The sequence below is a fragment of the Cupressus sempervirens genome, chromosome 8 (assembly GCF_028749045.1).
Source record: "Cupressus sempervirens isolate cs-2001-9-10 chromosome 8, ASM2874904v1, whole genome shotgun sequence".
Classification (NCBI taxonomy): domain Eukaryota; kingdom Viridiplantae; phylum Streptophyta; class Pinopsida; order Cupressales; family Cupressaceae; genus Cupressus; species Cupressus sempervirens.
In genome coordinates, this window is record NC_143125.1 from 831,270,645 (window position 1) to 831,283,131 (window position 12,487).

The 12,487-nt window shown below is 34.1% G+C and overlaps 1 protein-coding gene across 1 annotated transcript; it reads left to right on the forward strand.

Moving 5' to 3' along the window:
- The first annotated feature begins 276 nt into the window (after positions 1-276).
- Positions 277-1,044, forward strand: LOC149544984 (uncharacterized). The gene has a single exon (XM_089796475.1). It carries the CDS (start codon positions 417-419, stop codon positions 939-941), a length of 525 nt encoding a protein of 174 aa, XP_089652601.1. The 5' UTR covers positions 277-416; the 3' UTR covers positions 942-1,044.
- The last annotated feature ends 11,443 nt before the right edge of the window (positions 1,045-12,487 follow it).

A 12,487-nucleotide genomic window follows, 5' to 3' on the forward strand; every position in this document is an offset into this window, starting at 1 on the left:
AAGTTGTACAAGTTTCGGGCAGACAAAAATGGAAATGCGAGATCTGTACAGAAAATTTGCACCTGATTTGACAGTTAATACAATTTATTAATTAATTTTAAAATCACAAAATCACTGATCTGTGACTTTAAAATTAATTAATAAATTGTATTAACTGTCAAATCAGGTGCAGATATTCGGCTGTTTAGCAAAGGGCACGAGTGGCGACCTTATCTAGTTGCAGAATCCAGTACTTAAACTTCCATTGTTAAAAGTAGAGTACAGCTGTGGGAACGTCACAGCTTCTGACGTATGCCCAAGATTCGCAGTGACATGGAAGATGCTTTTGACATTTCACGGTTTATAAGTAAATGTACACCATCATGTATTCATGAATCAATTGTGTTAATACAGCTTTGAAATCTGGAGCAACCATTATGTCACCTGTAAGCTCTGGTGAGAAAAATGAAAATTTCAAGAGAAAAATGAAGAACAAGAAGAATTATTTAGGCAAGGACAAGTGTGATGCGAGCAAGATGAAGAGCAAGATGAAGTACAGAGGAGTGAGGAGGCGGCCGTGGGGGAAATATGCAGCAGAGATCAGGGATTCAAAAAGGCAGGGCATTCGGATCTGGCTTGGAACATTCGACTCTGCAGAAGAAGCAGCCATGGCTTATGACAGAGCAGCCTTCAACATGAGAGGCTCAAGGGCTTTGCTCAATTTCCCTAATCACTTTGTGCCCAATTCACCCAAAGAATCAGAAAGCCCTGATGACTCTTGTGAAATATGCATCGCATCTGGTTCATCATCTAGCGAAGATCAAGAAAGTTGCAGGCCAGATCAGATCCAGAATGAGAAGAGTGATAAAATGAATAAGAATAGGGATGTTAAAGAGGGCATGTTAGAATTGGAGGTTCTTAGCGTGGATTACTTGGAGGATCTGCTGCTTGCATCCCCATAAAGTACATCATCCATCTGGTAACAGTTTACGATTAATTTTGGATGTTTAAATATTATGCATTAAGGCTTGATTTTTATGCTAAAAGTGTTAAATAGTGAAAAGTTGAGAGGACTTATTTTTTATAAGCTTAATTTTTCTTTCAATATGTGATGTTTGAAAATGGTCATTCTATAAATGGGTCCTTAGTCTATTGACGCAGTTGAATGGTTCACAAAGAGCATACCAAGGATCAAGTCTTGTTGAGTGCATGACTCTGACATATAGAGGATGATGGTGTGGATGCCTCTCAGTCCTTGGCTCTAAGCCGAAAAAGTTTTAGGCACGAGTGAACCTGTATCAAATTACTAAATCATCTACGTGATGGTCTTCACTAGTTGATAGCTCACAGATTTCGCTGGGTTGAACCCTCCCAAACAAAATTATAATCATTTTATCTACCTGTTTCTCTAGAAGTTCATTTTCATTAAAACAGATCTGATGTAAAAGATTATAAAGATTTGAGTAATAAAATATTTGAATCATAAATCATCTTTGATTAAATAGTCGTCTGTTATGAGTTTCCCCTCTTCCTATCTCCTTTTATATCCCTTGAAACTTGTCTATTTCCTTGTCCATCTCTCGTTTTCATATTTTTTGATAATAGATTAGTATATAATTCAAATCGTTTATCTTTAAAATATACACAAATTATTCTAAAATCTATAAGGTCCCATTTGGTTGCGGAAGATGAGGGCCAAAACCGGGTTATCAGGGTTAAAATCAGGTTTTGCAGAAAAACATCGTTTGGTTGGTTAAAATTATAACCTGGTTTTCAATTTTATCTTCCAATTTTGGTCAAAAATTGGAAGATGTTTCTTCGAATAAATTTTATGACAGTTTTTTTAATAATATTGTGGGGTCCACGGTATATTCATCTTCCGTGTCAACCAAATGGACCATTGTCTTTCCAAACCACAAAACCAAATTTTCGAAAACCTGAGTATGTGACAAATTCATCTTCTCCAACCAAACAGAGCTAGTTCCAATACATTTCTAAAAGATTAAATATCTTCTACATCACAAATTATTCTGCTCCCAAATGTAGCATTATTTTTCTTCAATTTTCGCTTTTTCCTGTGTATCTCCATGTTTTATTGCTCTCTCATCGAAAGTAGAGTTATTTGTATTTTCGACTGCCACTGACTTATAAATACAGTTAAAGGGTGTCCGATTCTGGAAAGGTATCTACGAAAGAAGACAAATTTAGCAATTTTTTTTTTCTCCGTGTACCGAAAAAGCACATTCGTCTCTTATTGAAAGCATTACTTCCACATAAAGCAAGTCAAAAGGTATTTTCTTATTAAGCGGGGATTCGTTGTTGACAGAGTAAATTATTAGATGAATAATTGTGTGGACGAGAGGAAATTATTATTTTTTAAATGTCACTGTATAAAATTTGCGTTTTAAATTTATCAGTCTTCTTTTGCATTCTTTACAGTCAGGTGTCTCTGTGTGAAGAAATATTACGGCTCTACTCCTTGTTTTTCATAAGAGAAAAAATCGTAGTGATGATAATACATTTGGTTGGGTAAAAAATCAAATGCATATAGGATTATCTTTTATTTTCCTTATTCTTAGTTCCTCCCATTTAAGGCGGGACTATAGTTTTCAGGTCTCTTTCTTGTAATAGTTCATATTTCAAAATTCTTTATGGTAAATGTTATGGTTAGAGGTTGAGATATGAATAATCTTATTGTAAGCTCTTCATCAATATGCTATCAACTTATTCAATCTTTGGGAAGTCAATTATTTTGTTCTAATTACTATTTGTGATCATTTTTTCTCGTTCAATTCAACAAAGCAAATCACTCCTATCGGCTCATCGTTGGACGTACAAAAACGTGTAACTGCTAGTAATAGTTTATATTTCAAAATTCCTAAAAAGACTACATGATTTACCATATTCCATGGCCATCAAATTATTTTCTAGTAAAATGGATTTTCCATTATAAATTTTTTAGTTTTCTATTGGCTCACCTACTTTTTTTGGACAATCTTAATATTTTTCTGCTTCAAAATTCTGCAAAAAATTAAGCTTAAAGAATTGTGGCTAGTGATAGTAATAGATGACAACGTGTTGTTGTCATGCCTGTACTACATGTTCATGTTACTCAACAAATTGATGAGAGCGTATCTGTTAAGCTTTTCTTGTTTTGTCTCTTCTTTCCATATGTTTGTGGAAGACAGGGTGATTGGAACAGGCTAATCTCAATAAAATTCACTAAAGACAAAACAAAGTCACGTTTTTTGTTTTTTCTAGATTCACAAAAGCGTAGTGATTTTTTTCAAAAAAAATTGTTGTTTTCGATTACAAACTATGCAAAGCATGAAGATCAAATGCTGAAATTTTCAAAAAAACCCATGATATTTTTTATTTGTTGAAACTTGGTCAACTATACAATTTGTAGGGAGGATAGCCGTGTCTTAGGTGGTTTGTCATTTTACTTTCTTATCACCAATACTATTGACAGTTATAACGGTATTATTTTTATTTTAAGAGCGCATACCTCCTTTGGCTAGACTATTTTTTTAATACCACATCATCAACAATGATTTCAATTGATATTGGTATTTGTAGGTGTCATTTCACCTCATAACGACAATGTATATTCTTGGTTTTTTATAGTGATTATTTTGAATAACATAAAATCATTCAAAACTTGAGTTGCACAATGCCCTTGAGTATTCAATTTTTTTTTTATTAAACGTTATGAATCGTCTTCTTGTTCATAACATAATCTCATAGCTCAAATCATTTGCACCATTTGTATCAAGAATGTGTGTCGTAGAAGGTTTTTGGACTATTTAAATATTGAAAGTGTGCATCAGTGAATGGGAGTGCAAGCGAAGAAGAAAATAAGGAATATTTTGTAATGTCAAGCTTCCGTTTCCCTTATTCTCATTCTACTCGGCTACATTTTTATCTTCACTAAGAAGTTGGATGACCCAATACTTTTGTTGTATAAGTCTATAATTTAGGGTTTTTGGACTTAGTTTCTTTGTGAGCCATATCGGATATTGTGAGGAGGTTTGTTCTTCCTAAGATATTTGAATTGCATATTGCTATATTGCCATGCTTGGCTAGTGGCCCCTTTTTTTAAGCTTAAAAAGTAATCTTTTTAGTTTTATACACACATGTTGACCTCTCAGTTTTAGTAGACTCTAACGGTTGGAATAAATCAACAAGGAGAGAGTCATAGTTTGAGTTCTAATAGGAGTATGTAAAGAACTGGTGATCTGTTCACAATTCTAGTTTGTTGTTAATAAGGCTTAGTTTGTTGTGAATTAGTCATAGCCAGATGTATAGTTTGTTTTTGGATTTATAGGAGAGTATTTGGTTGTAATTTGTGTACAAATAGGTATTTCTTATGTTGTTTTCAATAGGAAAAATCAGTGAGCTTTTCATTTGCTATGTTTTATGCTTTATATTCTTGTTGTTTTATTTTCTAATTTGGTATCAGAGCTGACGAATGTTGTAATGCCCTACTATGTTGTCTCCTACTTAGTACAACCTTTGTTGATAGTGTTGTAGAAGTAGTTCATAAAGAAAGAGCTTCAATCTAGCCTTCTAGAAGTGGAGCAACTATGAAGATGTCATGTTTGTGATTATTTGTGTAAATTTGCAACTTGTATATGTTCAACAATCTGATTTGAGTTCAAGAATTGGTAAATTTTCATTATTTTTTGTTCTTTGGTCACTTCAAAAATGACAAGTCTATCTAATTCGTATCAAACTGAGTCAAATAAGTTAGATGATTCCAATTATGTTAATTGGAAGTTTAAGATGCATACTCTAATGGAGGGATATACCATGTGGAGGATTGTAAATGGGTCTAAGGATAAGCCTACTACACCTCCAAATGATGTTCAAGATTGGGAGAAAAGAGAAACCAAATTCAAGATTCTTCTAGGAATGTCTATAAAAGACTATATCATCCCTCATATAAGGGATATCACTACTTCTACTAGTACTTGGAATGCCTTAACAGGGTTGTATGAGCTTACAAATTCAAACATAATTTTCTTTTTAAAGAGAAAGTTACTTTCAATTAACATGGAAGTAAATGAAAATGTTAGTAGTTATTTATCTAGGATCAAGGATTTAAGCGATAAATTAGCTGACATTGGTGAATCAATTTCAAGAAGTGATTTAGTTACTATTACTTTGAATGGAATGGTGCATGATTATCAAATATTTATTACTAGTTTATGTTAGGATTAAACCACAAACAGAAATAAAAATTACATGAAAATATAACCAATATCAAAAAATAATAGATCACATAGAAAAGAACACAAGACACCAAGATTTAACATGGTTCACCCAATCCCTAGTCTACCTCCACCAAACAAAAAGTCTAATATTATTATGATCTAGTGGTTGCAACCTTATTACAATTTGTAATCTCTTACAGCTCAATACCATCACAAGAACCAACTTTCACATCACAACAATGAACAATCCCTAACCCTAAGCCCTTTTATTGAATTATTTTTCCCGCTTTAGGGTTAAATTAGTTCCAACATGTCGATCATACATTGGTGAATATAAACAATAACCAATTGGTGAATAGTAGCCCAAAACTTTGTGCCATTGGAAAATGGTGAATAGTAGCCCAAAATTTTGTGCCATTTACAAATAGTAGCCCAAAAAAATTTAATTTATGAAGTATGTATAGTAGTTTCCTGATCAATCAAGACAAACTAACAGTTTGGCTACAAGAGAAAATGCTCCTCCTTTTGAGAATTTATGAAGTATGCACTGTACTTTCTTGATTAGTCACCACAAACTAACAATCTCCCACTTGGGGACTGATCAGACCCCACACTAGACAACAATTTCCTAGTTGGAGACTGGTCCTGTAGAAATAACACTACTACATGAGGATCCCACTAGATCAAACCACCTTGGACATTGTTGTTCTTTTATTCATGTTCAGTCTAGAAGACCAATCGAAGTTGAAGAGGAGTTCAGTTTCTCCCTTGTTACTATTTTTGTAAACATATCTTCTAGATTATTATTTGTATGTATCTTGTCCAACTTTAACTATCCATCATCCAAAACTGACTGAATGAAATGGTACCACAACTATATGTGTTTTGTCTTTGAATACAGAGTTGAATTCTTTGCAAGATGAATGGCACTCTGACTATCTGTAAAAAAATAATTATCTTTCTAAGGGTGTCCCAATTCTTCCATATCATCTCCTTGGCTTCCTTTGTTGTAGCTCAACATACTCTGCCTCTATAGTGGATAAAGCATTAACCTTCTATAACCTAGAGACCTAGCTCACAGCTGCCCCACCAATAATAAAGACATAACCTGTAGTACTCGACCTAGTATCAATATTCCCTACCAAATCTGAGTCAACATAGCCCTGTAAATTAGTAGTTGAGCCCCCAAAGTGTAAACACTTATTGGATGTTCCTCACAAACATCTAAGAATCCATTTGACTACATTCCAATGCTCAATTCTAGGATGACACACATACCTGCTAATGACTTCCACTACATGTGCAATATCTGGCCTTGTACATACCATAACATATATCAAGCTTCCTACAATGGAAGCATAGGGTACCTTTGACATCTTATCCTCCTCTTCTTGTGCCTTGGGACACATCTCCTTAGTCAACTTCAAATGACCAGGTAAAGGTGTGCTGACAGCTTTAGCATTATCCATAGATAAATGTTGCAACACCTTCTCAACATAATTAGCTTAAGATAGTGTCAATTTCCCATTCTTCCTATCTCAAATCTTCACAACAAGGATTTGTTTTTCTACGCCCAAATCCTTCATAAAAGATGCATGTGCTAACTAGCATTTTAGCCCCTTAATTTGATCCATGTTAGACCCAACTAAAAGCATATCATTAACATATAAACATAAAATAATGTAGCTATCATCATCCAACCTCATAAAGTAAACAAAATAATTTGAATGACACCTACTATATCCATGCTCATGCATAAAACTATCAAATTTCAGCTATCATTTCCAAGGTGCTTGCTTCAAGCCATATAAACTTTTCTTCAATTTGCACACTAAGTTCTCCTTACCTTTGACCTCAAATCCCTATGGCTGAGCCATATATATCTCTTCATCTAAATCACCATGAAGGAATGTTTCTTTAACATCAAGCTTCTCTAAATGCAAATCTTCAGTACCCATAATATTAAAATAGTATAGATAGAAGTCATCTTAACAACAGGAGAAAATATCTCATCAAAATCAATGCCCTTTTTTGTGAAAATCTTTTTACAACTAACCTGGCTTTAAATATTTTCTTACCTCTATCCTCTTCTAAATTATAAACTCACTTATTCTATAAATACCTTTTACCTGCAGGCAATTTTCATAAATCCCAACTCATATTTGTCAACAAAGAGTCCATTTCTTCTTTCATTGCAGACTCTCACTGAATCTTAGTATCCACTTGCATAGCTTTGTCATAACATTTAAGTTCACAACACTAGTAAGTAAAATAGAATACAAAGAGGGAGAAAATCTTTTTGGAGGTATAATTGGCCTTGTTGACCATCTAAATTCATTGGTGTTTGTAGTTTTTTTTGCAGTTGTTGCACATCATGAGGAAAGGCTAGAACATAATCTTTTGGAGTATCATTTAATACTACATAATAATCTTCTTTCTTCTCATGCTATTGCAATAGATCTTTGTACAATACTTTATCATTGAATATGACATCCTTGCTTTTTACAATTTTATGATTTTTAAAATCTCAAATCCGATAACCGAATTCATTAATTCCATATCCAAGATATACACATTTCTCTGACTTAGCTTCCACCTTGGTTCTATTTTCAAAATCTATATGAGCAAACACTTCACAATCGAAAGTTTTGAGAAAAGAATAACTCTCCTTCTCACCAGTCCATGCTTCCTCTAAAATACCACAACCCAAAGGAGTAGAGGGACCTCTATTAAAAAAATATACAACACTATTGGTAGCCTCCACCCACATGTAAGGGAAACCCAACATGCAACCTCATGCTCCTTGCATGCTCCATTATAGTCCTGTTCATGCGTTATGCCACTCCATTTTCCTGTGGAGTCCTTGGAACAATTTTCTATCTACAAATACCATTAATGGAGCAATAATTTTCAAATTCATGATTACAATACTCACCACCATTATCAGATCTAAGACATTTAATTATTTTACTAGTCTCATTTTCAACGAAGCATTTCCATTTCTTGAAAATTTGAAATACATCATATTTCTATCTAAGAAAATAAATCCATACTTTTCTAGTTGAATCATCAATAAAGGTGACATAATAATGAGAGCCACAAAGGGAAGATACTTGAGCCAGTCCCCATACATTAGTTTGCACAAGCTCTAATTTCTCTTTTTTTATTTTCCTTCTTAGTCTTCACAAAAATCACTCTCTTTTGTTTTCCATACACACAACTTTCACAAAAATCTATATTAACACATTTCTGACCTGGTAAAACTTTCTTTGAATAAAGTACTTTCATACCTTTCTAACTCATGTGCCCAAGTTTTTGTGCCACAATTTTGTATCAGAATTTATAGTAGCTATTTGTTCTCCCTACTCAACTGCAGCAACTACTCCTGAACATTTATTTTTCTCTAAATTAATTAATGTCGAAGGAACAATATGACCTATACAAAGATATAGGGTGCCTACTTTCACACCTTTTGCTACTACAAGGGAACCTTTTGAAACTTTTCAATTATTATCATTAAAAGTAACTGTAGGATTTGAGAAAAAGTGCACAACAAATGCACGAAGCCCAGGAAAACTTGCATGCAGAAAACCTGTCATAGAGAAAAAAAAGATAAGAGGCAAGGGTTTGATCTGAAAAACTCAAACGAAAAAAAATATTATTCAATGGATCTTCATAATTAAAAAATACAAAGAGATCAATCCTTATAAAAGCAGATCGAAACCTAGAAAGGGTAACCTAGAGCCTAAAAAAGCTAGGTTGCACAATATAATTAATAAAATATTAATTATATGCACCTACAAGATAGCTTAAGAAAACTAGAGTAATAGGAAACTTAATTAATTAAATCAAAGTGATTTAATTAATAAGTGCAAACAAATAATTACTCTAACACCCCCCCTTAAGTGAAGCTTAGGAGGTAAGCTAACCTAGCACAACTATGAAAGTAGGAAAATTGGGTCTCAACAACAAGGCCTAATCAAGTACCCAATTACAAAAAAATCTCTATAAAGAGGGAAAATAGAGAAAACCACATGGGAAACACCCTACTCCAAAAAGAGATAGCAAAGAATGTTCCAGAAGAAGGAACAAAGAGATTAGAAGAGAGTCACTAAAGCATGAAGAACCGCAAAACTCTGTCAAAATGCTGATCTATAGAACCTCCATGAAAATAGAAGGCACAAACCAAGCGTGTCTATATGGTAGATAATCCATCTCATTGAAATGCATTAGTAGCCAACCACTATAATTGCCTAGTATGTAGGATCAAGTACTAAATACATAGCTCACACCAACGAACCATCAACCAAAGAAGCATAGAACAACAACATAACCCCCCCTTAATGCAGGTGAGGTGAGAGGTAGCTGAAAAGGTGGGCCAAAGAATCTCCTACAACACAAGCACCATACACATTGAGAGTGAGGTACAGACATCCATAAAGGCATATGTCATCGACACTGCATTAGGAAAAAGAGAAAGAGAGCCTATAAATGGAAAACAACTATCCCCCCCATGGCACTTTATAAAATAATGTGAACTACAACGAATCACAATGCTGAAAAGGATCTCGAAACGCAAGAGTGGCACTTTATCTTAGTGGGTCACATAATGATGCTTACAATAAATATAAAAAATGATCAAAGAAAACATAAGGATGAAACAATAGAAGGTAGAGCCCAAAATGAAGTATCTGAAGCAACAAAATCGATCTCTGGACCTGAAACAAATAGGATATCCACTAGAATGCTAAAATGAAAATGACTAAATAGGATGTGTCTAGAACATAATCTGGAACAACAACCACTGTCACTGAAAAGAGCACAAAAAGAGCTTTCCAGTGATATAAAGAAGTCCAAAATTAGAGATCGAATGCTCAAGATACGCCTCCCAGAGTGCAAAAATAGAACATCTGGCTTTGACTACCAAAATAGGAAACCAAACTACATCAAAACCTAAAAAGACCTATACCATCATCTCCATCTCAGAACCAGCTTTCTGACACATTTTTTGGATCGAAAAAATACGTCCATATGCTCAAGTTACAAAAAAAAAATCGATAAGGCCTCTAAAAATGCATGAAAATTTATTTTTTGTAATAAATTTTTTTTTAAAAGATAGTGCTGCCGCAATGAGCAGAGGTTGAGTGGCGCATGGGCAGAGCTTTCGGTGGCTGCAGTGGTGGGCAGGATGCACCAGTGGCAGCAAGGTTGTTGAGCAGCGACGGTCACCAGAGCCGCAGCAAACCGCTAACGGTTTTACCACAAGCAGTTACTGCTAACTGCTAGCAGTTGTGGTGACCTCAAGTAGTTTTTTAAATCGCTGCGGCAAAAAAAAGCTGTTTTTAATATTTTTTTTGGAATTTTTTGCAATTTTTTGCCTCAATCTGCATGCCAGGGGCCGTATGGGCCTGTCGAACAAAAAATTTTTGCCTCCCAGATCAACGTTGTCCAAATTAGACAAATTTTATATCAAAATGAGGGTTTTGATGCCTTCTGAATCCATCCATGAGGTCTGTTTGGCTTCAAACTACTCCAAAAATTAGTGACCCCTCTATTTTCTCAGAAAAAGCTTGAAAAAACACTAGCTCTGATCCACCAAACCCTTGTTCTCCCTTTTTCTTAAAACATCAAACAAGCTACAACAGATTTGGCTCTGATACCATGTAGGATTTGAGCAAAACTGCACAAAAAATCCATGAAGCCTAAGAAAACTTGCATGTAGAAAACCTGTCACAGAGAAGAAAAAGACAAGAAGAGGCAAGGGTTTGATCTAAAAAACTCAGACGAAAAAAATATTAGTCAACGGATCTTCATAATTAAAAAATACAAAGAGATCAATCCTTATAAAAGGAGATCAAAACCCGGAAAGGGTAACCTAAAGCCTAAAAAAGCTAGGTTGCACAATATAATTAATAAAATATTAATTATATGCGCCTACAAGATAGCTTAAGAAAACTAGAGTAATAGGTAACTTAATTAATCAAATCAAAGTGATTTAATTAATAAGTGCAAACAAATAATTACTCTAACAGTAACTACACAACCCTCATCACCTAGTTTCCCTACTGAAATTAAATTCTTACTCAACCTTGGAATGTGTCTTACCTCATGTAGTAGCCAATGATTCTCATTGTGCAACTTAATCTTAACTTTTCCCTTTTTAACAATCTGACAGGGTTAATTATCCCCCAAATAAACAAGTCCAAAATCCTCGTGGACATAATGAATGAAATAATCTCTATGAAGTGTAGCATGAAATGAAGCACCAGAATCTAAAAGCCATGAATCATCAGCACTTTCTAAAGATAGAAGCAAAGCATCCCCTTCAAATTTGTTACTTACCATATTTTCCTCCTTGTCTCCCTTTGGTTTATCTCCTTCATTTTTCTTTCAATTTGAACAATCTTTCTTTTTATGCCCTAGTTTCTATAGTACCAGCAGTCGTTCAGTCCTCTCAATTGAGACCTCCTATCCTTTGACTTTCCCCTTGATTTCTCACAGTTTTTGAAATTACTTCCTCTCTTAGTTTTTCTACCTTGAATTTTTGCATTTCAAGCACTTCCTGATGTAGATCCATCTTAGATTTTCCTACGAGTTTTCTCAGTCAAAATAATACTGATCACATCATCATATTTTAAGGTACTAGATCCAGGAACAGAATTACTCGCAACAATTACCAGGCCATTCCAACTTTCAAGAAAAAAATTAAAAATCAAGAAAGCCCTAATTTATTCATCAAAATTAATAGCCATAGAAGATAACTAACTAGTAATAGTATTAAACTCATTTAAATGATTTGCAATAGATTCACATTCTATCATCTTCATGTTAAATAAACGCTTCATGAGAAATACTTTGTTTGAGGTGGAAGGCTTTTCATATAGTTTCGCTAGGGTTTGCATCAACTCTTCTATTGTCTTTGCTTTTGTAATATTAAATGCCATCGATGGTGCCAAGCATAATTGAATGCTTCCAAGTGCCTTTCTGTTCAAAATATCTCAGTCATCATATGACATAGATCCCTGATTCTTGGTTTTTCCTTCCAATGGCTTCCATAAATCTTTTGATAAATATAGTCTTCCATTTGCATCTTCCATAGTTGAAAGTTTTTCCCATTAAGACTATCAACCCTTAACTTAACCTTATCTATCATCACTCTCACTCAACCGTGAGACTCCCACTCAATCATGAGACTTTCTTGAAAAATAACTAGGCTCTAATACCACTTGTTAGGATTAAACCATGAATAGAAATAACAATTACAGGCAAATATAACCAATATCAGGAAATAA

Excerpts from the sequence above, each read along its gene's own strand:
- LOC149544984 (XM_089796475.1), top strand. The coding sequence starts at position 417 with ATGTCACCTGTAAGCTCTGGTGAGAAAAATGAAAATTTCAAGAGAAAA.